At 45.3% G+C, this 26,800-nt stretch overlaps 1 protein-coding gene across 4 annotated transcripts in view; it reads right to left on the bottom strand.

The window, feature by feature from the left end:
• Positions 1-16,502, bottom strand: part of PUSL1 (pseudouridine synthase like 1) — a 67,525-nt gene extending 51,023 nt beyond the window's left edge. The window contains exons 1-2 of one of the 4 annotated variants that reach the window (XM_038376369.2): positions 15,943-16,502; positions 13,391-13,448 (exon numbers count right to left, since the gene is read on the bottom strand). In XM_038376369.2, coding sequence (XP_038232297.1) covers positions 13,391-13,448; positions 15,943-16,001 — 117 coding nt within the window. In that variant the 5' untranslated portion in view covers positions 16,002-16,502. Of the gene's footprint in view, positions 1-13,390; positions 13,449-13,552; positions 15,260-15,942 lie in introns of those variants that run through there. The other 3 variants (XM_038376370.2, XM_038376371.2, XM_043500214.1) reach the window with 3 other exon arrangements.
• Positions 16,503-26,800: the final 10,298 nt, after the last annotated feature.

Here is a 26,800-nt window from a genome sequence, read left to right as displayed (position 1 = left end):
AAATAAAGGAGAAAACCAGATTAATGGCTAGCAATTGGCTCACTCCCCTCCCCCCTGAGGAGACCAAGCAGTGATCTTTATTAGATTTCAATTTGGTACCGAGAGTCAATAAAGTTTTAGCCGCTCACTCGGAAATGCCTTCCAGGCTCCTGCTATTTTAGCAGAGAGGATTCTGGGCTCTTAGAAACATGCTGTTATGCAGCATGGGGAGGAGTGCAAACATGTAACTGAGCTGCAGGGGGAAGGCCTGGGAACCAGAACACACCAGAGCCTTTTCCTCTCCCTAGTCCTTCTCTTTGGAGCTCACATGTGGTTACAATTAACAGCGAAAATCTTTATTTATTACCCTTTAGCAGAGAGGAGCAGACAGAAATTAAACAGTTTTCTTTAGCAGACCTTGACATGTGGCCCAGCGACTTATGGTAAAGCTGAAGCTGCATTTAGAGAGCAAACTTGCAGGAAGACGTGTTTGGATTTAGCAGATTTCATCAGGCATACAAGAAGTGCAATGAATTCACACTTGGGGAGCCAGGCTAGAGCATGGGAAACACCCTGCGTGGCTTGGTATGGATTTGCATCTGCTTGGGCTCAGGGGGATCCCCACGCCCAGCCCATCCCTTCTCTAGCCCCTTTCAAACCAGTGTCTGAACGGCACTGGAAGGTACTGCAGTGAGAACCAGGCGCTGAGGTTTGGATCTTACCCCTCGGCCTGGGAGGTGCTCTCTCTTTTTGGAGAATAGACTGGAAAAGAAGAGTGGACTGTGGATCCCAGCAGGGCTGGCTGACTGGTGCGTGGGGAACAATGAACCCACAGAGACACAGAACTGGACGACGGGGACAAAAAAAAGCTATTTTCACAGCTGCCTCCATCCAGCAGGCATCCTTCCCATGCAGAACTCTCTGGAGAGGAAACTGAAGGATCTATGTGCTGAACATTCAAGGAATAACCAACAACAAAACCAGAGCTATTAAAAGCTATTTTCCCTCCAGCCCAGCGGCCACGTGGTCTTGTAATATCTATTAAAGTGACTCCTGCACCAGATTCCTTTTTAATAGCTCAGTGAAAGCAAGTCCTAATTAATCTCCCCAATGCAGAGCATTGCTGAACTGCTGACCCCAGTTGCGAGCAACTCACAAAATGACCCCTTCGCTTATGAGCGTGTCCCATAATTGGACCATCCAGATGTCCTTTGAGCCTATATGCAGCTGGTGGTTTGTTTCCCCCTGATTTCCACAACGCTAATCTGCTAATATCACCTGCACTGAATTATGAAAGATGCATTATTTACTCTTTAGTAATTTCAGGTAAAAGCCTGATAAAAACACTTTGGACCCGCACAGTGCTTTACATCAGAGGAACTCACCCCAGCATTACTGATATTAATTAAGCCTCCCAAATACCTCCCCTGGGCATGATCTCAGAGATCCAAATGAGGAAATTGAGGCAGAAGGATTAAACGACTTGCCCAAGGTCACCCAGTAAGTGGCTGGTACAGCTGGGACTGGAGTCTAGAATTGAGGAGTCTCCCCTCAGTGGTGCTGTTTTCACACCAGTGTAACTTTGCTGAATTGAATGGACTTACTCCTGATCACTCCAGTGCAAGTAAGAGGAGGATCAGGCCTTGGAAGTCCCCAGGGGCTGGTTCTTAGCCCATACTGCATCCAGGCATCCTCACCTTAGCAGTTGTTCATTTCTGAGTGCTCCGCCATTTGATGGCTTGGCACAGGCCGGAGGTGCCTCATTTACCTAAATCCAGTCAATTTTCTATTTGACTTTACTTTCCGGTGTGCGTTCTCTCTCCAGCCAACGGTATTCCTTGAGCTGGGATACACATCAAGGATTTCACTTTACCCTGAATTCCTGCTTACGCTGTGATGCATGAAAAGAACCACTTTCAGTTAGCTGGGCTGTTCTAACAGGTCATTTGCTAAGCGCTTCCACGTTTAGAACCGCACGAAAATGTCCACTCTTAAGTGCCAGAATTATATGGAACCACATTCCATATTGCTATTATTCTTCAGGGGTCCATCCTCCCCTCAGTCCACACACCTGCAAACCGCAAGGATCCCATCAACTTCCATGGGAACTGGGTTCGGTCTCATATTAAAAGCTCTGGCACAAGGGCCAGAAGCCAAGGCTGAGCTGAGAGATTTGCAGAGGGAGGTGGTGGGAATAAAATCCTAGTCTGTTGGGTGGCAGAGAGAGGGGTGAATCTATGGAACCTTCCCTATAAATACTTTAAAAAACAAAAACAAACAACGAACCTTGCACCATTCAGTGCAATCTGGTGCCTTGGAAATTTAAGAAATTCTGAAATTTCCCAACCCAACTCCCATTCAAACCAATGGAACTGACTTCAGTGGGAGCTGGGCCCTTAAAGTATCCTGAAGGGACAGGAAACAACAGGAATCCCTGGTAGATTCAGCAGGATCCAGAGAAGAAGGACAGAGTCTTGCAGAGCCAGGGAAATCTCTGCTTCTGTTTGAACATTGCCTGCAGAAGAGGAGACAGAGAGACATCGCCTGCAGTGCTGCATCCTAAAGAAAGGCCTGATTTTCAGCTCTCTGACCCCGGTTCAATTGCCCTTTAAAGGTTAAAACAGACCATGAGGGTGTGTCTACACAGCCCAGGGAAGCAAGCACTCCCAGCCTGTCTTCAGAGACTCGGGCTAGCACGACACAGCTTTAAAGTTGGGGCTTGGGCTAGAGCTCACACTCTGAAGCCTTCAGGGGAGGGTGGCAGTCTATGTACTTGGGGATGGGAGGGGCTAACTGGTTACAGACACAAAGAAGGGGGCCCACTCAATAAGTTTGAGAACCACTGAACTAAGGGAAGCAGTTAGAAAAACTCCATGGTAAGCTTGTTACATGAGGTTTCACCTCTAACCCTGACATCAGAAGTCACCTAACCATGATACATGCCTAACTGTGATGCTGTATGTACTGAACATCAGCCTCGACAGTGCAACTCTCCTGATTCCAGTGACGTTACATTGGGGTAAGTCCTGCAAAAACAACACTGAGCACCTCCCGTGCAGGCCCCTTCAGCGCTTTGCAAACTAATGACATCCATGTGAGATCGGAGAATAGCATTCACCCCATGGGGAACATGCTGATGGTGAAGTAACCTGCCCAAAGCCAGACAGAGAATGAATAGCAGTACCCTGAGAAGAATCTGAGCTTCCTGAATCTTGCTCTGTGCTCTAACCACTGGACAATGCTTCCTTTCTGACTGTGCCAGGTTAGAGAGAAGGGAAATGGATGCTTTCAAATGGGTTTTAAAGTTCAAAAGAGAAGTACAAGGGCAAACTGCAGGTGGAAACGAATTCCATCCATACGGCACCAGATGTGCAATATAGGCAATATGTGCTGTGCTGGCTAACGGCCACCTCCTAAAGTATCAGAGTACATTTTAAAATTAAGGGGCCTGATCCTCTTCTGGTATCTATCAGCATAGCCTCATAGACTTAGACAATGCGACACCGATTCACACCAGCTGAGGATCTGGCCCGGTACTTAGTATGATGGATGCAAGTTCTTGTGGCAACAAGGAGAATACAGTAGAGACATTCACTAGGCCTGGAAGAATGGGTCTAAAAGCCCGTCACCCACATCACTGGAAGAGCAATCCAACTCAAACAGGGACAACAGATGACTCATTCCTGTGTCTACCTTCTTTTCTTTGGAGTTTGTTCTGAAACAGCCTCACGCAGTCTTGGGCTGCTCTGTTCCCCGCCCTCCCTTGCATGGGAAATAGTATCTGGATATAGCACAAAGCTGCTGGCCAAAGCAGAGCTTTGTGCAGGAAGATTTGTTCTGGGCAGTGTTCATCAGCACGATGGGAAACAGCACACTCAGGAGATGATTCAAACCAAACAGCAAGCACCACAGTGCATATAAGTCCAGGGAGAAAAATACAATGAAGCAAAAAACAACAGCTCAGGGTTTGGGGCTCTGTTTTCTTGGGGGTGTATAAATTGGATTTGCATTTATTGCATTTTAGAGGAGATCAAACTGGGTGCAGTTTACTAGCTGTAACGCTAAATGGGCTTAATCCTGCAAATCCTAACAGTGCTTTCTTATGCAAGTAATCTCACTGAAGTCCAGGTGCCCACTTGCATGAGTAACAGCTACTCATTTGAGTATGGGGATTAAAGGCTCAGGCTCGACACTGGAGGTTTGTCCCTCTAAACTGCACTTACAGTGGGGTTACCTGTGTGTAAGGGCTACAGGATCAGGTCCTATATATCTTGTCAATATTAATAAAGAAACAACAAAAGACATGGCCAAGCCACAGTGTTCAGATCTAGATCCAAACTCTAGAGAAGTCAGGGGGTGGGGGGGATGTTTAGATCTGGGTTCTTGGTTTGCACCCATCCCTAGAAATGATACGAGTTTTTAAGGGTTGCAGGCTAAATAAATATTCACCAAGAAAGAAAGTTTTAATCTCCTGGGGGGAAAAAAGCCAAACGTATTAAATCATCATCTATCTCTGTATGCTTAGTCTGAAAAATTGATACATCTCTCTGTTTCATGCAGGTGATCTCTGAACACTAACAAATCTGTGGCTACAGGATTGTCACTATGGTGAATGCCATGACCACTTGTGAACTTCATGGTGACAGCGGGGATAGAATCAAAACCTCCTGCTCCAAAGGACCCGTCCCCAGCTACTTGAGCTAAAGGAGAATCTCGTTTAGCAGTACAGGATCTACGGCACTGAGTTAAGCAGTTCTGATTCCATCCAGGAGAGGGCAGTCGTAAACATGTTGACATTGACATGTCTACATGGTGCTCTCTAGAAGAGCACTTCTCCACCATCCAGCCCCGAAGGAGTCTAAGGCACAGTTTGGCAACCTAGACCACCTACGTGCACACTGTAGGCTCTAAGATAGCTCTCCCAATAAAATGGGGCAATTTTAGCTGGAGCTGCAGATGTTAGAATGTCCCCCAGCTTGTGAGATTTTTCCCAGACCTCCCCCAGGTCTATCAAGAGCTACAGCCATCCTCCGCAAAAGCTCCAGATGAGTCTTAGAATCATCCCAAGGTGGAGAAATAGGTTCTGCCACAATTGCCTCTCTGGAGAGGAGGAAGAGGATGCTAACGGAACCAGGGGCTGGTCTAGTTCCTTCTCCTCTTGCAGCTGCTCATGGAAGGTACCACCACGACGGTGCTTGTGGTGACAATTCTCCAGCTGAGATGGTGCAGGGATGCTCTTGCTTGGGGCGGGAAGGGGAGATGACCCCAAGGTTCCAAAAGGGCCTGAGGTACAGCCCTGGACTCAGCTATGCCTAGCCCAAAGGCCCCTCCTGTAGGCTTCCTGCTGGGGTGGAATCCAGGGCGGGCAGGTGACCTCTCTCTCCTGATGGGGTTGGGGTACGTAGGAACCCACTTCAGAGACTAGGCAATGCTGTACCCATCAGTGCTGGAGAAGGAGGCTCAAACTCTGAAGAAAGAGCAGCCAAGGATATGACATATGGCTTCCCTTTAGACAGCAGTGGCCTCACTGGTACCCTAACAGCCACATCCGGTGGAGCTGCTCAGAGCGGAGGTGAAGGTGCCGGAGGAGGTGTCTTGAGCACCGGTGCCAGGCAAGTCTCTAGACATGCTGGTGACGGTGGCTCCAGGAGGTTCAATAACTCTCTCTGCCTCCAGAGGCTCAGGAGGAGCCAGTCCCAGGAAGATGCTCTGCGGCGCAAGGAGATGCTGATGAAGGTGCTTCAGGAGCCAGTCTCAACAGGCCCGCTCTGGGTTCTGGAGTCAACAAACCCCTTGCTTAGAGGTGAGCTCTGGGGGCTGCTTCCTTTCTGAACGTGCTCCCAAGTCTCTGGAAGAGCTCACCCTCCTCGAGTCTTTTGATGATGCCTCTTTGTTGGTAGCGATGATGCTTATCTGCCTCTTTGTCCCAGTAGCACCAGAGGTGCCATGCTGACTGACGCCAAGGGGTTCGGTACCCACAGAGAGACAGAAGGCTCAAATGGAGGCCAAGGTGCTGATTCCATCAGCAGATAATTTAAGCTGGTTACTCTGCCTTTTTTTGAACAGGGGTTAAAGTCCTAACAAATGCCACACTCGTCGCTCACATGAGCCCCTCACAAGCACTTAAGGCGGCTGGGGTGAGGGTTATTATTAGGCTAAGCCTTGCCACAAGAGCGGCAGGCCTCAAAACCTGGAGAGCGCAGCACATCTCCGCTACCAATCCCCAAGCTGGGTGTCAGAACCACACAAAACAAGTTTTCCCCCCTAACAAACAAACTAGCTACTAAAAGGACACTCACAATACCCGGGTACTAGATACAGGTATAGAGAAAAGCCTTGCAGAAGCAAGGACAGGGAGCTCCAACAACCACCACAGGCAGAAGCACTGAAGGAGACCTGGGGTGGCTCAGCCCTTTATGCCTGCACCATGTGCATGAGACAGAAAAGGCCACTTGGGCCACCCTGACCGGTGCTGCTAAGGGTAAAATCTCTCCGATAACTGTGCACTGGAACGCACCAACACCTACAGTGGAATGGACATGTGCAATCGCTCGAAGAACAAGTCTTTCGGAGTTCAAGGTTGCAAGAAGGTGAAGCAAAGGGGACAAATTCCTACAGACTCCAGAAGTTTTCCATTAATGTTCCTTTAAGACATCCCATGTGGTTCTCATAAATGCAACCCGACTCAGCAGTGCCCGACATCAATCCAACCACATGAAAGGACCGAGCATATCCACGAATTGGCCAGTGTGCAGCTGAGGAGATCAAAATGCCGATGCCATGAAATGACAATAACAAATATGTTGATCTAACTTTTTCTCCCCCTTCCTTTTTTTTTTTTTTTTTTTTTTTTTTTTTAATTGCCCATTCTACCCATTTGCTTGTTAAAACAAAAAGCTGCTCACTCAAATATTGCAAAACAACTGCTGAGCTCATCCAAAGCCCCAAGCATGGGACAGGGAGGGAAAGCAGTGCTATACTGTGCAGAGGACGGGTAAACGGGATACACAGCCTTTTGGACTCTGTCTTTCAAGCGCCATGTAACATTTACGCAGCATTCCAGTTACAGTCTCTGGAGATGGGTGGGTGCTTTATAAATCAATAAGCAATGCGAATAAATGTTGCTGAGATCCTCAATTAGAGTTATGATTCTTAGCCGCTAAGCAGGACTTTCCCTCCATAAATCTCAGAGCTCTTGGCCAAAGGATGTGAGAAACATTATCCTCATTTTGCAACCCAAGGTGCTAAGATTAGGTGACTTCTCAAGGTCGTGCAGCAGGTGGGTGGCAAAGCGGAGTATAAAACCTGAGTCTCCCAATTCCCAGACCAGTGCCCCCGCCACCAGACGGCGCTAACTCCCGCCACCAGAATTGCAGATAGCCCTCAGCTACCACAGCAGTGAGTGCCAAATGAATGCCAACACAGACCATCAAAAACAAGCATGGCAAATACACAGACGCAGAGTCTTCTAAGGAACATTGCACCAGTCAGAGTGACCGCGAGTGAAGGCATCACACCGGGCATGGTGCAATCAAGTTCCCAGATCTGTCTCAATCCTACAAATCCATGACTCTCTGGGGCAGGCCTCCAGAAAGCCCAGGTAGGATCAGGGCATGCACCCCTTTGCACGTTGATGGAAGTTCAAGAGCACAGCGTGCTGGGTTGTTTTTGTCCATTGAAACAACCTGGCTGAAAAGTTCGCTATGCTGCTTTTGGCCATGACGAACGACCGAAGGAAGGCCAGATCGTTGCACACAAACCACTTTATACTCAGCATATATGGAATACCCCTCAGCGCTCCAAGTCTGCCTGAGGAGCGTCCGGATTTGTGACTCATCTAACAATGCAGGTAGAACGCAGGTTTGACAGATCCTGAACTTTGCCTCAGCACAAAGATGGTTTAGCATCTATAAGGAAGACGCGCACTTCATGCCGTGTTCATGTTCGCCAAAGAACATCCAGTTTGCTGCAACCATTCGAACACTGCTTACAGCCGAGGTAGGTGAACTCCTCACTGCTCTCCACAGAATACCCCGCTCTGAGTTTATGGACCTTGGTCTGCTGCCATGAGATGTTCAATCCCACAGCGCGGGGGGTATCTTGGAGAGGTTGGTGGGCAAATACGTGACCTTCAAATGGTGTGTGTCCCGAGGCTAGAGATGATAAAGCAGCACCTGCTTGCTGCTGGGCTCATGATAAGTAATCAATTCCAGTGCTGAGTAATAACAAGATCACATGGGCATACAGGTTGTATATTACAAAACAGATCTCCAGCCTGAGCTGTTGTGTGTGGCACACGCAATATTATTACCTTCAGATTCAATTTTTATGGTTAGTTCTCCTCCCAAACAACCATCCACAATGCCCTTTTGCTCCCTCTGTCCTCTCTTAATTTCACACCCTTTCTACTGCTCATTATGCCTGGAACTCTCTCTGTAAAACAAGGGAACCCACTGCTCTAAAAACAATAAATAGAGGGGGGGGGAGAGAGGGAGGGGGACAAAAACCAGGGAGTGGCGGAAAGGGGAGAGGGGAGGAGAGAAGAGTAAGCAACATTTTCCCCCAAAACAGTTTTTGTCCAGTTCTTTGTGAAACTATAAACTTCATCCTAATTTCAACATTTTTAAGAAGTTGACCAGCACTAAAGTTAGTTGAACAAAAAAATATTTTTTTTGCAAAAATTTCAACCTTTTCTGCAGTTTTTTTTTTAAATTTTGTAATTGCACCAAATTTTTTAAAAAGTCAACCAGTTCCAAAAAAAACCCCACACTGCCACCAAATTCAGAACACATGCCTCAAACAGTCCGTTGAGCTATCTAACCCAAAGCACTTTTGATTTGTCTATATGCTGGAACCATCTGACTACTTCTGAGGGCATTCTGTCCCAAAAAATTAAAAATTCTGTGCACAATATTTTAAAATTATGCAAAATGTATTGATCAAATAACTGTGGAGGCTCCAGCATGGCATTGGAGAGCACAGGCCCCTGACTGCACAGAAGTGGGAGATCACTATACAGCTCCCCACTGGGGACAGACTCAGCAGTGAGGCTGCACCCAACCCTGACACAGTGCAAGAACCGGGCCTGCCCCAGAAACACCCCAGTGCCCTGCCCCTCAGTGCCAGGTACACCCAGGTGTGCGCAGGCTCAGCCTGGCAGGATCCAAGTGTGGAGGGGCTTAGTGTGAGAGGATCCAGATGTGGATTGAGAGGGTTCTGTGTGGGGCCATCTGGGTGTGGGTGGCTCAGTGAGGGATCCAGGCGAGATGGGGATCTGGATGCACAGGGGCTTGTTGGGGGGTCTGGGTGTTGGGGGTTCAATGGGGGAGGTCTGAGTGTGGGGGGATAGAGCTCGGCAGTCGGTCTGGGTGTGGGGGGGTCCCATGGGGGGGGCAGATGCTGGGGGAGTGGGGCGGCGATCCCGGTGCAGCCGGTTGGGGCTTATCGGGGTGGTCCAAGTGCAGGGGAGTGGGGCTCCTCAGGGGGGTTCTGGGTGCGGCAGGTGTGAGACTCAGCGGGAGGGTCTGAGTATGAGGGGGTCTGGATGCAGGGTGGTCGGGGGAGAAGCTCCCTGTGCAGTGATCCCTCCCTCTGCAGGTGAGGAGCAGTGGGTACAGGAAGCGGGGGAGAGGGGGAGGAATTTGCAACCCAGCCCCAGATGCCGTGCAGGGGAAGAGGAAGTCCTGTCCGCCCCAGCTCAGCCAGGACTATCAGCTGAGCCTGGCACAGGGTAGGAGCCACCAGCCGGGTCTTCCCCAGTCCCTCCCCCTGCCTACAGTGATTTATCTCTCTGCTGGCTGCCACGGGCACCCGAAACATACTGCTGGGGAAGGTCGCATGACTGCTCTTGTGGCTTCCCTTTGCTTCCCCATCAGAAAGTCATTTTTCTGTGGGGAAGCAAAGAAATCTGCAGGGAACATAAATTCTGCACATGCGCAGTGGTGCATAATTCCCATAGGAGTAATCTGACCCATCACTGAAATGCAGGTGCCTCTGACAGCTCTGTCATGGCAACTGTTTAAGAGGACATAGAAACACAGTACAACAGTTTGGCCAGAAAGCAAAGAATACTGCATGTTAGCTGAAGCTGCAAGAGTAATTTTTTTTAGGCAGGCATTACTTAACCTAGCTCAAATTTAACTCTGACATCAAGGTCTACAATTCTACCCATGCAAAATGTGAAGAGTGATCTTTTAATGGCCACAAGTCATTCTTTTCAGCGACCATAAACGTTTACCAACCCATCTTAAAAGGACAGCGCCTCCAAAAGTGCACACCACCTGACACCACGTTGGGGCCCCGATTCAGTGCTAAGGGTTCACACCGTCTATTGCACTGCACACAGTTCTATCCTGCACATACTTCCCAAACATACCCACTCCTCCAAAGAGGAAAAGCAGGGCAAGAGGTAAGACTATCCCAGAGACTAGCACACTGTCCTTAAAACCTGTAGGGATGATAAGAAAACATGCTGCTCTAAGAATACTATGCTCAGATCCTAACGTGAGGGGAGCCATCATATAGAACCTAGATTGGCTAGAATAAAACATATGGTTTAATCTCTACTCCTGGCAACCATAAACCCACCCCAGAAACATGCCAGGGGATAATCTTTCCAGAAGTAAAGCTTATGAGAACCATACATCATTTCTGTTGCTTCAGAAGTGACTATAAACAGTCATGTGAGAGTCTCATTCTGGATAGCAAGGGCTGTCCACTGCAGCACAAGGTGGCGGGATTGTAACCTCTCTGACAGCTCAAATCTCATCTCTTACATAAACAGGCATGTGTTTCACTTTAGCTTATAACTTACCCCGATTGCAAGAAGTGAATTAAGACAGCAGAGTCTCCTTTTAATTACAGCCACTCGTGGGACATGGGAATCACCAGCAGTGTTCAGAGATGTGCCGCTCAATACAGAATTGTAATTAACTTAGCATTACATTACAAAAATGCCTAGATGTGCAGAGCATTCATTCTGTAACCTGTACTAATGACCCACTTTCTACTGGCTGACATAGGAATGGGTCTTTTTTCACTGCTACTGCACAGTTAGGGCCCAATCCTGTTAACAACTGATACAGAGAGAAGTCCTGACCACCTTGGGAGGTCTCCTGGAAGTTAATGGAACAACTCAGGCATTACTCACGGTGTTTGTAGGATTGAACCCATATGCAGTGTATTAAAAGGGATGCTTTCAGATTAGAAATCATTTAAAAACCCCACCAGGTTTCTTTATATGTGTTAATATATAATATGCATTAAAACTGGAAAGAACTTTTAACGGCAAATTTCCTTCTTAAATTTTTGCATTTCTTGTCATCTTGACAATGAAAATGAACTAGTCAATTTCACTTTTGTTTACATGCAGCATTGCTGTAGCTGTATTAATCCCAGGATATTAGAGAGACCAGGTGGGTGAGGTAACATCTTTTATTAGACTAACATCTGTTGATGCGAGAGAGAAGCTGCTGCATTTACACAGCAAAGAACTCTATGTAAGCTTGAAAGTTTCTCTCTTTCACTCACAGAAGTTGGGCCAGTAAGAGATTACCTCTCCCTCCTTGTCTCACTTTTGTTTACAGTTACTAGTCAATTTCACCTTTGGGTGTCACACACTAACACAATGATGTAAGGTTTGGATTGCAGTTCTGCAGGGGAATGTTTAGCTTAAAAAACAAAAACTGTTTACACTGGAATTTTCAGAACCATTTTTACTGGTTTTAGGTTTTATGAAAAGTTGTTCTTACAAGCCCAGCTTTTGGTTCCAGTTTGACCAGGCAGAGAAGAAGACTGTCTTGTGGTTAAGGCCCTGTATCAAGACTCAGGGACCCCAAGTTCAATTCTATGCTCTGCAACAGACTCCCTGTGTGACCGTGGACAAGTCTCATAAACCCAGATTCTCAGGTGTTTAGGAACCTAATTCCCATTGAAATCCATGAAGGTTAGGTACTTAAATACCTTTGAGGATTTGTTCCTTCATTTCTCTGGGCCTCAGCTTCCCATCTGTAAAGTGGGGAAAACACCACTTCGGCACATGTGTTTTGCAGGGATAAATTAACAACGTTTGTGAGGTACAGTGAGGGGAGCTATGTAAGTACACAGGCAGACACACAGGATCGCTTTTAATAGCTCTACCAAGAAGAATCCAAATCATTACAAGTCTCTATAATTTGAAGCTATTTGGTTTTGCTTGTGTAGAAACTGAGAGATTGTCGCTACCTGTCAATTAATGGGAGGAGAAAGGTGAGACTCCACTGCTAATTAAACATTTCTGATGGCTTTGCTTAGATAGGACAGTCATACGACCCTCTGGAGAGGAATGCACTTAAACAACATAAGGGTGATTAGCAAAATTCCTCAACATCAGACAAAATTCCTGCACATTAGACAAGTCATCTAAGAACCAGATGTTCACTCGGTACAGTTCCCAACAGAAATTACAGAAAAATAAAGGCTGAGTGAAAGTGCTGCCCCCTTTGAGACAATAGAGACCATGAGGAACAAACATTAAGATTAAAACAGTCATTCACGATTGCATGTCTGGGACAACAGGCGAAGTGCACCATTCTTATGGGTGTTTACATTCAAATTAAGCACAAATCATTCATTTTAATGTATCACCGTAATAACTGAATTTTTGTTAATAGCAAAAAGCTATTAAATACATGGCTTTGGAACAGAGCAAAACTTCTGGCATGTGGCACCAGTTTAACAAATGCATTTGCAGGCTTTGGAAATAACAATGCTTTGCATCCATACAAAGATCTGAGAATGTTTTACCAACATCCTTCCAGTAAAACTCTCATGCCCCTGGGAGGAAAGTGTTTTAATACCTCTTTTATCGGAGGGGAAAACTGGGCACAGAAAAAGCTGGATGACTGCCACAAGGTCCTGTAGTAAGCCAGGTTTTGTTTACACACAAACTTTCACCCATTTGGTTAAACTGGTTTAGCTAATCCAGGACTACATGGACACCAGTTTAACCAAACCGGTTTAAAATCAAATCTCAAGGGAAACCAGCACACTACTGCCTTTAGACAAGTGCCTGCCCACGCAGAGCAGCTTGCAGGACTGGCCCCCACATCCCCTCAAAAAATAAAGAAAAGGCATGAAAAACTTGCTCTGTATCAAATCCTTAACAATGCCACTGAATTGCTGGGTGACCTTGGGCAAGACACTTCATCCCCTGTGCTTCAGTTTCCCCATCTTTAAAAAGAGGATAATAATATTGAACTCTTTTGTAAAGAGCTTTGAGATCTACAGACTAAAAGTGCTGTACAAGGAGCCAGGTATTATTATTATTCTAAGCGGTCAGTACAAGGACAAGTGTTCCCCCTTATAATATTTGCGGTTCCACAATGCAACCTTAGCTTTTCAGTTTGAGTCAGTGCCCCCCCCAAGTACCTACCTCCAAGTAATTCTGGACACCGAGCACAGGCTGATCAGTCAGCGTCTCCATGACACCACTGCAGAGCAAAAGAAAGACAACAGTTCTTAGCAATTGTCAGTGAACACCAACCTTCAGCCAATGGCTGAACATAGGATGTAACATCACACTTAGGCTGGGTACCTGGGCTACAGCAAAATAAGGATCGTCAGCTTCTTTGTCAAGTGACTGATTGTGATTGAGAACCAGCGAATTCTTTATATAAAACTTAACTAAGGATCAAATGCTACCTTTCACCTGTTTTAGATAGATTGCCATTGACTTTAATGGGCTTTGGATCAGGCACCAATACTGTACACTGAAGTAAAATTATATACGTTTTCCTACCACTATATGCTGCTACTTTAGTCAGGCTCTCATTTAGCAAAGCAATTAAGCACATGCTTATGTCCCATTGACTTCAAGAGCTGTTAAGTGTTGTACTGTATTGAGGTCACACGAATAGGAATCAAAGTTTTACAAAGACTTCTTAATAATTCACGTAGGATGCAGTTTGCGGCTTCTAGCTATAGTAATTGTCCCATTAATAATCATGGCCTAATCTGATTATAGGCAAAGAACAATATTTAAGCAGCAGATGCAGACACGAATTTATGACTATGGTTTCAACAACAGATGACATTTGCATATCTTATTTCAGTTATTCCTTCTCTAGTCTCCTTTCATTGTCTGCCTAATAGAATGTCTCGCCGAGAGTTAGAGACTCACTCAAGGGGAAAAAAGGAAAAGCAAAATAATGCAATCTCAGCTGTCAAAATGTATTACGTGGCATATCTAACATTCAAACTCTCCCTGCAAAAATTAAATGGCCCCTGTACTACGTCTAAAGACAAGTTTATCTGCCTTGGTTCTCTCTGCATCATTCAAGGACGAAGGAAAACGGTCACATACAGCACTTCACATTTTTAAAAGCTTTAATTTATTTATTTTACTTTGGAAAAAAGTTTGTGACTGCAGAAATCACAATCCACCCTTGCTCCTTGTTCCCTAGCCAGGCCCTCATCCCACCTACATAGGAACTGCCACATCAAGGATCTGTCCTTAGCTACTGAGATTTCCTCCTCTTTGGTTTTCCTGCTTTTCCCCCTTGCTCCCCCATCCCGTCCACACAAAATACTGCCAAAAGTCACCTTCCTTCCTCCCACAATGTTCTGATCACATCACTCCTCTCTGAATCTCACCCAATTTTCCCTCTAGCCTTCCATATCAAGTTCAAGCTACCTGTCCTCACCTTTAAGCCTCTACATAACCCCATTCTCAGCTACTTTTCCCTCCTACCGCTTATGTTTCTCCTAACTTGCCCTCATAACAGTTCCTTGAGACCCTTCTCCTGCTCTGACCTTCAAGAGCCAGGGTCACAGTGCACAGGCCACCCTTTCAAAGTGTCTGGAAGGCCCCCAGCTGGAGCGAATGCACATCAGTCAAAATTAACGATAACGACAAGCCCACTGAAGTTCGGGGACAATTTGCACCAGGTAAAGGCTTTCAGGATAAGGTCCCAACCCCGCAGATGCTATTGCGACTGAGCAGTGTGACTGAACTTAACCCCACACATGCAAACGTGCATTGGCAGTACTTGAGCTTCAGCTTGGAAACTTCTTGAGGGAGGGACCTTGTGCAGCACTGAGAAAACCGAGAGCACTGCACTAAATAACTCTACTCAGTGTAGTAAACAGGGGACAAAACCTAGGGGTTATTCTAACAGTCACTGACCTGCACGCAAGTGATTTTGATTCTCGCATTAGAGACAAAGTAGAAACGACAGGCTGAAAGTTATAGATATTAAGGTCTTGTCTACACTAGAAAGGGTTTGCCTGTAGCTAATGCTGGCAAAAGCAAAAAGAAAAAAGGAGTACTTGTGGCACCTTAGAGACTAACAAATTTATTAGAGCACGTGTGGCACCTTAGAGACTAACAAATTTATTAGAGCATAAGCTTTCGTGAGCTACAGCTCACTTCATCGGATGCATTTGGTGGAAAAAGCAGAGGCTGCTTTTTCCACCAAATGCATCCGATGAAGTGAGCTGTAGCTCACGAAAGCTTATGCTCTAATAAATTTGTTAGTCTCTAAGGTGCCACACGTACTCCTTTTCTTTTTGCGAATACAGACTAACACGGCTGCTACTCTGAAATTTATTAGAGCATAAGCTTTCGTGAGCTACAGCTCACTTCAGCTACACTCCAGGAAACCTGCCTTTTGGCTCTCTCCCTCTCGAATGCATCCGATGAAGTGAGCTGTAGCTCACGAAAGCTTATGCTCTAATAAATTGGTTAGTCTCTAAGGTGCCACAAGTACTGCTTTTCTTTTTGCAGATAGGAAATGTGAAAAATTGGGACACTTCCCCCCCCCCGCACCTCCAGGGGCTGGGGTTATAGTTGCGCCTATAAAACAAATCCCCTAATATTAGGGCATCTGGTTGTTTTACACCCCACGCTAAGAAGGCACAGATCCTGGACTCGTTTTGCCAAACGCCACAGCACGGGAGGACCACCACCGCCGCTACGGCACCTACCTATAGTTAGTCCCGAAGTACTGAAAGAAAACTAAGTACCGAGCTTTGGGGGAATTCATCTCGGTTTGCAAAGGCTTTAACTTAAAAAGCTCTGCCTTCCGTTCAGGCTCGCGGAGCGGCTGCTACCATCTTCCCCCTCCGGACTGCAAGTCGCTTAGCCTCGCGGCCCTGCTCCCCCTTGTCGCCACTTGGGAATAAAACCCCCGGCCCCGCTTTGCAGGGAACCCTGCAAGGGCAGAGCAAGCCGCCGGCCGACCCAGCGTGGAGCTGCCGGGGGGGGGGGGTCAGATCTCAGCCTCGGCAACCAGCCTGTACCCAGGCCCCGGGCATGACTCTTCCCCCCCCCCGGTTTCCTCTCCCCGGACGCGCCGCCACCGCGCGGGCCCCCCGGCTGGGTCCCCCAAGCGCGCGCCCCTTCTTGGGGGGGGGGGGGGGGGGGGGGATTTCCATTCGTGCCCTTTGCAGGCAGCGCCCGGGGAGCCCCATGGGCGCACGTGGCCCGGGGAGAGGAAGCTTCCAGGGGCCTAAAGCGCTCGGCGTCGCCGCGGCTTGCAACACTTGGCCCCACAGAGCGAGAGGAGGAGCTGGTGCTTTGTTGCAACCAGCGGTAGGGAGCGAGGTAAAGTTTTCGCCTTCGGTATAAAACGTGCAATGGCTTTGTGATTTAAAAGGGGGAGGGGGAGGGGGGAGGAATCTATTTTTTTTTTTTTAAAGGGCTAGCGAGGTTCATCCTTTAAAGGGCCTCGTCTGCCCCAGCCTGTCGCTTTTGTGCATCTAAAAACGCTCCCTTTCCTTGCTGAAATTCCTTATTTTACTTGGTTGGGGAAAGCAGTTGGGGGGGGGGTTCATGTTTCCCCGCAGTTTGCACCCCGGGCAGCTGCGGGGGGGGGGGGGGGGACTTGAAAGTGGAATGGACTAGACACTGGTGTAACCCAAGGGGAAACTGACTAGTCTGTCTCCACGTGGCCCCACCGCCTCAGAAGAATAACGTGAAAACACAATAAGCAAACAGCATATACAGGTTTCAGAGTAGCAGCCGTGTTAGTCTGTAGTCGCAAAAAGAAAAGGAGGACTTGTGGCACCTTAGAGACTAACACATTTATTTGAGCATAAGCTTTCGTGAGTTACAGCTCACTTCATCGGATGCATTCGGTGGAAAATACAGTGGGGAGATTTATATAGACACACAGAGAACATGAAACAATGGGTTTATCATACACACTGTAAGGAGAAAAGGAGGACTTGTGGCACCTTAGAGACTAACAAATTTATTAGAGCATAAGCTTTCGTGAGCTACAGCTCACTTCATCGGATGCATTCGGTGGAAAATACAGTGAGGAGATTTATATAGACACACAGAGAACATGAAACAATGGGTTTATCATACACACTGTAAGGAGAAAAGGAGGACTTGTGGCACCTTAGAGACTAACAAATTTATTAGAGCATAAGCTTTCGTGAGCTACAGCTCACTTCATCGGATGCATTCGGTGGAAAATACAGTGGGGAGATTTATATAGACACACAGAGAACATGAAACAATGGGTTTATCATACACACTGTAAGGAGAAAAGGAGGACTTGTGGCACCTTAGAGACTAACAAATTTATTAGAGCATAAGCTTTCGTGAGCTACAGCTCACTTCATCGGATGCATTCGGTGGAAAATACAGTGGGGAGATTTATATAGACACACAGAGAACATGAAACAATGGGTTTATCATACACACTGTAAGGAGAAAAGGAGGACTTGTGGCACCTTAGAGACTAACAAATTTATTAGAGCATAAGCTTTCGTGAGCTACAGCTCACTTCATCGGATGTTGCATCCGATGAAGTGAGCTGTAGCTCACGAAAGCTTATGCTCAAATAAATTGTCAGTCTCTTTAGGGTGCCACAAGTCCTCCTGTTCTTTTTGCGGATACAGACTAACACGGCTGCTACTCTTAGCACCTAAAGTCCCACTTTCAAAAGGAATTTAAGACACAGATCCTCAAAAATATTGAGGTGAGCTTAGGGTGACCAGATGTCCCGATTTTATAGGAATTGTCCTGATTTTGGGGTCTTTTTCTTATATAGGCCCCTATTACCCCCCACCCCATCCTGATTTTTTACATTTGCTGTCTGGTCACCCACATACCTTTGAGAATCCAGCCTGCAGCCGTGATGCCTAAATCACTTATAAAAATTAAGTTTAGGCTCCCAAGTGACTTGGGAGCTATTGAAAATGTTACCCTGTAGGTTCAAAATCCATTCATTTACAATAATCTACCGTGTGGACTGCAACAGAAAAACAATCATTTGTCATCCAGCTGTGCATTTTTCAATCTGTGCCCCTCAAAATAAATTATTAAAACCCAAAGCTAAAGGAACCGGGCTGCCCTGGCAGGAGCAACTATAAAGCATTCATCATGGATGGGACCTTGCAGAAATTTGTGTTGTCAAAAGCAGCACAAACTGGTGCTAGAATCCCCTTGGCGAGCCGTGGGAATTATGAAATTCACTCAGTGACAGATCAGTCCTCAACACAGGGCTTCTGGGGGCTTGAGCAGAGCACATGTTTTGTGCTGTCCTGCTACACAGGAGTGAGAATCACCCAAGCTGTGCAAGGGACATTGCTATATATCCTGTCAGCTCCACTGAACCCCTCCTGCCCAGAGCCCCAGCCAAAGGGTGCTTCAACAGGGCGTAGGGTGGGGAGCAGACATGTCATTCCCCTTGCATACTGGCAAGGACCCCTGTTAGCACCATTATATACTGTGTCTAGATCTGCCACTGACCAGTGTCATCTCAACATGGAAGTGTAGTCTAGTGATTAGAACAGGGTCGGCGAGTCAGGTACACTCCTGGGTTCTGCTTCCAGCTCTGGGAAGGGTGCGTGGTCTATTGGTTAGAGAAGGGGCTTGCGGGTTCTATTCCTGTCACTGACAGACTGTATGGGTGGGCAAGTAATGTCAATGCCGCGCCTCAGTTTCCCCATTTGTAAGATGGAGATTATGTTCGTTCCCAGCTCACAGCTGTGCTGTTTGGGAAGCATGAGCTCTTTGGGTGAGAGGTGCTATAGAAGGGCAATATATTGGTGATACTAATGAAAAATACAAGCTGGAAACACCAACCTAAAGGGAGTCAGGCTTCACAGAGCTGTTCACAAAGGATTTGCAGCAGCATTTAGGTAAAATATATGATGTGAATCTGTAGCCTTTATTCACAGTGGTATTCATGCAAGTAGTTCTATTAAGTTCAATGGAACATCCCCTGTGAATAAGAACTACTCTACAGAGCAGATCCTCAGCTGGGGTAAATTGCAATAGCTCAGTGGACTTCGGAGGAGCTGTAACAGTTTTACCAGCTGAGGATCCGCCTAAAGGCTGCAGAGTCAGGCCCATGATGACAGCTCAGCTCTCAAACCAGCATCGATTTTAACTAGGGCTGTCGACTAATCACCATTAACTCGCACGATTAGCCAAAAAATTAACTGTGATTAAAAAAAAAAATCACAATGAATCGCACTGTTAAACAATAGAATACCAATTGAGATTTATTAAATATTTTGGATGTTTTTCTACATTTTCAAATACATTGATTTCTATTACAACACAGACTACCAAGTGTACAGTGCTCACTTTATAGTATTATTTTTTACTACAAATATTTGCCCTGTAAAAATGATATAAGAAATAGTATTTTTCAATTCTCCCCATACAAGTGCTGTAGTGCAATCTCTTTATCGTGAAAGTGTAACTTAAAATGTAGATTTTTTTTGTTACATTACTGCACTCAAAAACAAAACTAAGTAAAACTTTAGAGCCTACAAGTCCACTCAGATCTACTTTTTGTTCAGCCAATTACTAAGACAAACAAGTATGTTGACATTTACGGGAGATACTGCTGACAGCTTCTTATTTACAATATCAGTCACTGAAAGTGAGAGCAGGTGTTCGGGATGGCACTTTTGTAGCCAGCATTGCAAGGTATTTACGTGCCAGATATGCTAAACATTCATATGCCCCTTCATGCTTCGGCCACCATTCCAGAGGACATGCTTCCATGCTGATGATGCTTGTTAAAAAAAAATGTATTATTTAAATTTGTGACTGAACTCCTTAGAGGACAATTGTGTGTCTCCTGTTCTGTTTTACCTGCATTCTGCCATATATTTCATGTAATAGCACTCTCGGATGATAACCCAGCACATGTTCGTTTTAAGAACGCTTTCACTGCAGATTTGACAAAACGCAAAGAAGGTACCAATGTGAGATTTCTGAGGATAGATACAGCACTCGACCCAAGACTTAAGAATCTGAAGTGCCTTCCAAAATCTGAGAGGGATGAGGTGTGGAGAATGCTTTCAGATGTCTTTAAAGAGCAACACTCCGATGCGGAAACTACAGAACCCGAACCACCAAAAAAGAAAATCAACCTTCTGCTGGTGGCATTTGACTCAGACGATGAAAATGAACAGGCGTCGGTCCACCCTGCCTTGGATCATTATCGAGGAGAACCCATCGTCAGCATGGACGCATGTCTTCTGCAATGGCGGTTGAAGCATGAAGGGACATATGAATCTTTAGCGCATCTGGCACGTAAATATTTTGTAATGCCGGCTACAACAGTGCCATGCAAATGCGTCGTCTCACTTTCAGGTGACATTGTAAATAAGAAGCAATCAGCAGCATCTCCCGTAAATGTAAACAAACTTATTTGTCTTAGAAATTGGCTTAACAAAAAGTAGAACTACGTGGACTTGTAGGCTCTAAAGTTTTACATTGTTCTATTTTTGAATGCAAATTTTTTGTACATAATTCTACAACTTTTATTATAAAAAGAAAAGGAGTACTTGTGGCACCTTAGAGACTAACTCTAAGGTGCCACAAGTACTCCTTTTCTTTTTGCAGATACAGACTAACACAGCTGCTATTCTGAAACCTTTCATTATCAAGAGATTGCACTACAGTACTTGTATAAGGTGAATTGACAAATACAATTTCTTTTGTTTTTTGCAGTGCAAATATTTGTAATAAAAATAATATAAAGTGAGCACTGCACACTTTGTACTCTGTGTTGTAACTGAAATCAGTATATTTGAAAATGTAGGAAACAGCCAAAAATATTTAAATAAATGGTATTCTATTATTAACAGTGAGATTAATCACGCGATTAATCGCAATTAATTTTTTTAATCGCTTCACAACCCTAATTTTACCATTACTTCAGAGCACCTTTCTTTTTGCTCTCCAGAGATGAATGGCTGCTCCATTAACCCATTACATCACATATCTGTTTTCTATAGTGATGCCTTCTGGTCAGGGTTACACAGATCAGCTATGATCTCCTCTGCCAGGCTCCCTAATGAATTAATCAAGGCTGAGTTTCTGCCATTTAGGCAATAGAATTTAATTACCAGAATCCTCCTTTCTCCATGGAATGTAGGCCCTGCAATCCCTTCTAATTAGTGCAAACACATTTAGCACCTATTTTCAATTTAATATCTGTATAAGGATTACCATAGATTAACATACTACTATATACATGCAGTGCTGTATCACAATCCCCAATCACATGGGAGCAGCATTAGGGCTGCCTATACTTCTGTTACCTTTCTCATAATAAACCCACAAAGCAAGGAAATTCATAGTTAAGGTATAAGCCTCAAACCAGTGCTGCAGGCACAGTTGGGTGACATTAAAGAGACAAAAAGAAAAGGAATACTTGTGGCACCTTAGAGACTAACAAATTTATTAGAGCATAAGCTTTCGTGAGCTACAGCTCACTTCATCGGATGCATCCGATGAACTGAGCTGAAGCTCACGAAAGCTTATGCTCTAATAAATTTGTTAGTCTCTAAGGTGCCACAAGTACTCCTTTTCTTTTTGCGAATACAGACTATCACGGCTGCTACTCTGAAACCTGTCATTAAAGAGACAGTCTGCAGTGCCTGTTTATGGAGATGTAATCCTTAATTGCAAAGACCCAGATTGGTAGTAGGCATGTCCTTCTGTTTATATGTAGCATCATTCTTCTGTGAACGTCCTTGCATGTTTGGAATGGTAGTGGCCTGGATGATCTTTTTCTTTTTTTAAAACGTGTAATCACTATAAATACAGAAAAGCCATCAGTAGAATATGCCATTGTGTTATTTAATTGCATCACTATGACACTCGAAAATACCTTATGAAACAAAATGTAATATACATGATCGGCTAAAGATTTTATTTTTTGTCTAGTGGATAAAGGCACAGGGCTGAGAAACAGGAGATCTGAGTCCTATTCCTGTCTCTGCCACGGTGTAAGTTTTGGAAACATTACTTTGATTCTCAGTGCCTCAATCTTCCCATCTGTTAAGTGGACATAATGATGCTTACCTGCCATTGTAAACATAATACTACTACTACCTAGGTCTTATCATCCATAGATCTCAAAGTGTTTTACAAAGGAGGTCAGTATTGTTATCTCTCTGTGCCTCACTTTCCCTCATTTGTAAAATGGAATCAAAATGATTTGCCCCCAAATCCCACCTTGGCAGAGACAGGAACAGAATGCAAGTCTCCTGAGTGCCTGTCTAGTGCTCTATCCACTAGGTCAGACTGCTGCTTTGCTTTTCAGACTGATGAAAATTCATAAAACACGTAAGTGCTAAGTGTTGTTGTTATTTACTTTATGAGCATGATACAGTAATACCTCTGAGTTGGGCTTTTTACTTTGTTTCATTTGCAAGAGCAATTAGTCCACTTTAGGGCAAACTCCTAACTCAGATGGGGCCTAATCCAACTCCCATTAAAGTCAAATTAGCATGTCAAAAAAATTAACACCCCAATTCTTCAAACACCCAAACCCGAGTGTAGCTTTACACATGGGAGCAGCCTCGCAGAAAAGTTTTTCATTTGCATAAGAGTTTGTAGGATCAGGTGCTAAAGCAGCAATGCTTACAAATGTGAGTAGTCTTTAGTCATGTGAGTATTCCCGTTGACGTCAGTGAGGATACTCATGGGAGTAACAGACTATTTTTTTAAGTAAGGATTTGCAGAAAGGGGCTGTTTGGTTTTAGAATAATTTTTGGGGCAGGGAGCCTGGGGAGGCCAAGACCAAATTCTCAGCTGGTGTAAATTCTCCAGTGGTATGGCAGTCTAGCTGAGAATCAGGCCTCAAATAATGGATCCTGACTGCAGATCTGGGTCCAAAATCCCAGTTGAAATCAACAGAGGCATTTCAAGCAGGACTGGGTTAATAACATTTTAAACTTTCTTTAAAAAAAAAAATTGCTTCTGTGCTACCACTTGTTCGTAATAAATAACTATGTGGATAAAAATATAATAAGATGGTGGTAATAAATATTACAAGCTAGTGTTCATTGTCCTCATGTTTTGTTTTTGTTTTTTGTTTTTATTATTACACCTATTTCTAAAGTGTCAAACACTGGAATAACTAGGTGTAGAATTAATACACTACAAAAAGATGTAAAAACCACAGCCTGGGTCAGTAGTAACCAAGGACAGTATGTAGAAGAAATAAAACCAATTCAAATCCATTGCCTTCCTATACATAACTGAGATTAGAGTTTTTAAATGGAAAAATCTGCCCAACTTTCAACTATACTGGTAGCATCTGGACTCTGTTATAATGAAACTGATGAATCTCACTTTTAGAAAGGGGCCCCCAACAACCAGCCACGCACCGTTGTTCTCAACACTGGATGCACCAAAGAAAATTTTAAAAATGTAAAAAGTCTTGATTTGCCTTATAACTTCCTGTGAGCTCTTAGCCATCATGCAATGTACAGTGATCGTGTTACATAAATCAGACCTTTTCCTACAGTACAGTATTCCTGCCTTTGTCTGACCAACAGAGTCTTGGAGGCCTGTTAGAAACATGAGCATTGTCTAGATCAGTCGTTCCCAAACTTTAACAACCTGTGAACCCCTTTCACTAAAATGTCAAGTCTCGCGAATCCTCTCCTAAAAATGAATATTTCCAGGGATTTTCTTCTTTACCTGAGTATAAATTAAAAAAGCAGTGATCTTGGAAATATAAAATTTGTTTTTATGACATGCTTATTACACACTATTATTATTAATCATTACAGTATTTTTATTACATTATGAAACAGCAACACTCTTCCCAGATCTCACTTTTGTATCTTGTATCACTTTGAATAAGCCTGTTATAAGTCAAGGCTCCTATGTTTCATCAAGGAATATCAAATGTGAAACAGAATGAAGGTATTTAAGAAGCCAATTCAAAGAGTTCCTCCTACACAAACATTCAGGTCTTGAGCAGTCCAGGCAAACAACACACGTTACAACAAAGCTTAAACTTGTTCTTCATAATAATTTTAAAAACAATATTACCAGCCTATTTAATTTTTAAAAACAGCAAAAAATATCCACCTCCCTTTCCATTTCTTATAAGGAGTCTTGAAGGTTAAATCTCCTCAGTGTGATAGATATGCCTCCTTGATTTGCTTAGCTCTTGGAAGTCCAGGGGCTCCGGGCTGCTGGCCCTGGGCTGTCCAGGGTTCCCAGGGATAGCTCCGTCTGCCATTAGGGAATTTTTTCCCCGAGAACCCCCTGTAACATTTCACAGACCCCAGTTTGGGAACCACTGGTCTAGAGTTAGGTTTTTGCTGCAGTGTTTGTATACAGAACTGGGACTGAATTCCCTCAAGTTTTTGGTTTGGCCCATTACTGAGATAAAGCCTGTTCATGAAGTTTTGATTTGGATCCAAATTTCCCCAGCCCTTTGGGTCATTTGGCTCTTGTTTTTTGGTTCAAGCCCACATTGTCCATGATTCATTTGTTTATACGGTATATGGAGATTTATACCTAAAAAAATGTAATTGTTTTAAAAATCTGAAATCGGGATAACGTGACATGATGTGACAATGACACAATCTGTACGGTTCGCTGCTTTGCTCTGTAGAAAAGGCTCCCCATGCTTCTGCTGTCCGTGCTGCTTAACTGGGTGAGGATAAAGATTAAGCACACCCCATGTATTCCAGTTTATCCATGCCAGATTAAATTAACTTGATCTGTGAAAAATTTCATCCATTCATATAGACTCACGGGGCTGATTCTGCTCTCACATTGGCTTTACGCCTGTGTAATTCCATTGATGTCATTGGAGCTACTCCTTATTCACACCAGGATGGCCAAGAGCAGCATCAACCCTGAATTTTTTAAATGAGAGACTAGATTTAGTAATTCTGAGCGTCATCCTGCTACCGTTGGCAACAGTAACGCAGGAGTGGACCTGGTATACTGTACAGGGCCTGGCATATTTTATTGTGCAGATGAATGGTGGCGACTGTTTATGCAGATTGCTAGTTACACGTCCAGCTAGGCATTTAACTAGCCGGTTACCAGGATTACATGAACTGAGGGGTGATCATTGCATGAGCAAGTCTGCAAACACATCCCCTTTTCAAAACGCAACCACAGGTTTCTGAAAATCTATCCCTGCTTATTTCGAACCAGGAAACAGAAACTGTGTGGGAAAGTGTGGGTGGGCAGCAAGATATTTCTTGAGCTTTCTCCTCAAACCCCCACCCCTCACTGCCCAGAAATAATAACAAATGCATTAAACATGCCTGTTGCTATTCAAGTCACTTTTTTATTCCCCTGCAGCGTTTTGAGAAGAGAAGGAAAACACTAAACCTGCCATAAACACAAGGGCAAGAGTCTGATCTCAGTTATACTGGTGAAAATCAGGAGTAAATCCACGGAAATGAATTAACAACGAGGCTGATTATTTGATATTGACATTGCAGTGATGTCCTGGTTCCCTGATAGGGATCTGTGGCCCATTGTGTTTGAGGGCTGACAAGAGGGGAGAAAGTGGGGACAATGGTACTGGGGTCCGGAGCTCAAGAGGCCCCTCAAATGGTTTCACTGCCGTCTAAAGACAGTGAAATGGGAAGCAGTGGGGCTCCAGGAGCCCTGCATTTCTCTGGAGGGGTCTGATTACAGCTCCCTCTAAAGCACGGGGTTCAGGCTGATATCTGAGACATTGGACCGGTGGCGTCATCCATCAAGGCATCTGTTTTAACCTGTGGTCTGTGAACTCCTGGGGGTCCGCAGACTATGCCTAAGGGGTCCGCAAAAAGGTTGTCATTACTGTAGAACAACGGTTTTCAACCGGGGGTCCACGGACTCCCGGGGGTCCGCAAATCGTGCCTACGATTTCCAAAGGGGTCTGCATCTCCATTCGAAATTTTCTAGGGGTCTGCAACTGAGAAAAGGTTGAGAACCACTGCATCGGGGCAGTTTTCTGGTGGTCCTGTAGAAACAGACCGTCTCTGGCTGGATGCCTTTGCCAACTAAGAAGCCAAGGGGCATGGGAGTATCGGGAGGCAGAAGGATGCGACTGGCTGCAGACAGGTTTCTGACGCCGATCAAGAGGCGAGGCCAGGGCGCGGCGCTCCTCATGGGCTCAGCGTGCGCCCCAAAGGCTGTAGGATGTGGGGGGGGCGATACAGAGGTAGTGCTGCCAGCCCTCCAGGATTGTCCTGGAGGCTCCAGGAAGGAACGATGCATCTTTAAGTAAAGATTATGTCATGTGATGAAACCTCCAGGAATAGGTCCAACCAAAACTGGCGACCCTGTGCGAGGCTGGGGGAGGAAGGAGCCTGGTTGCAGCTGCGCAGTTTGGCAACGCTCCCTGAGCAGTGACAGGCCAGCAGGGCTGGAGCTGCCGAGCTCCCTCCTTCCACAGCCAGTGACAGGCGAGTCCAGAGAAAGGAGCCTGCATGTGCCTGTTCCCGGCTCCACTCAGCCACTGGACTGCAGCGGACAGGAGGAAACCGGGGGCCCCTGCCGCGCAGGGGGAAGGAAGCCGGGGGGGGGGCAGCGGCTGGAAGAGTGGAT

The sequence above is a fragment of the Dermochelys coriacea genome, chromosome 18 (assembly GCF_009764565.3).
Source record: "Dermochelys coriacea isolate rDerCor1 chromosome 18, rDerCor1.pri.v4, whole genome shotgun sequence".
NCBI lineage: Eukaryota > Metazoa > Chordata > Testudines > Dermochelyidae > Dermochelys > Dermochelys coriacea.
This window is presented reverse-complemented; position numbering and strand designations above follow the sequence as displayed.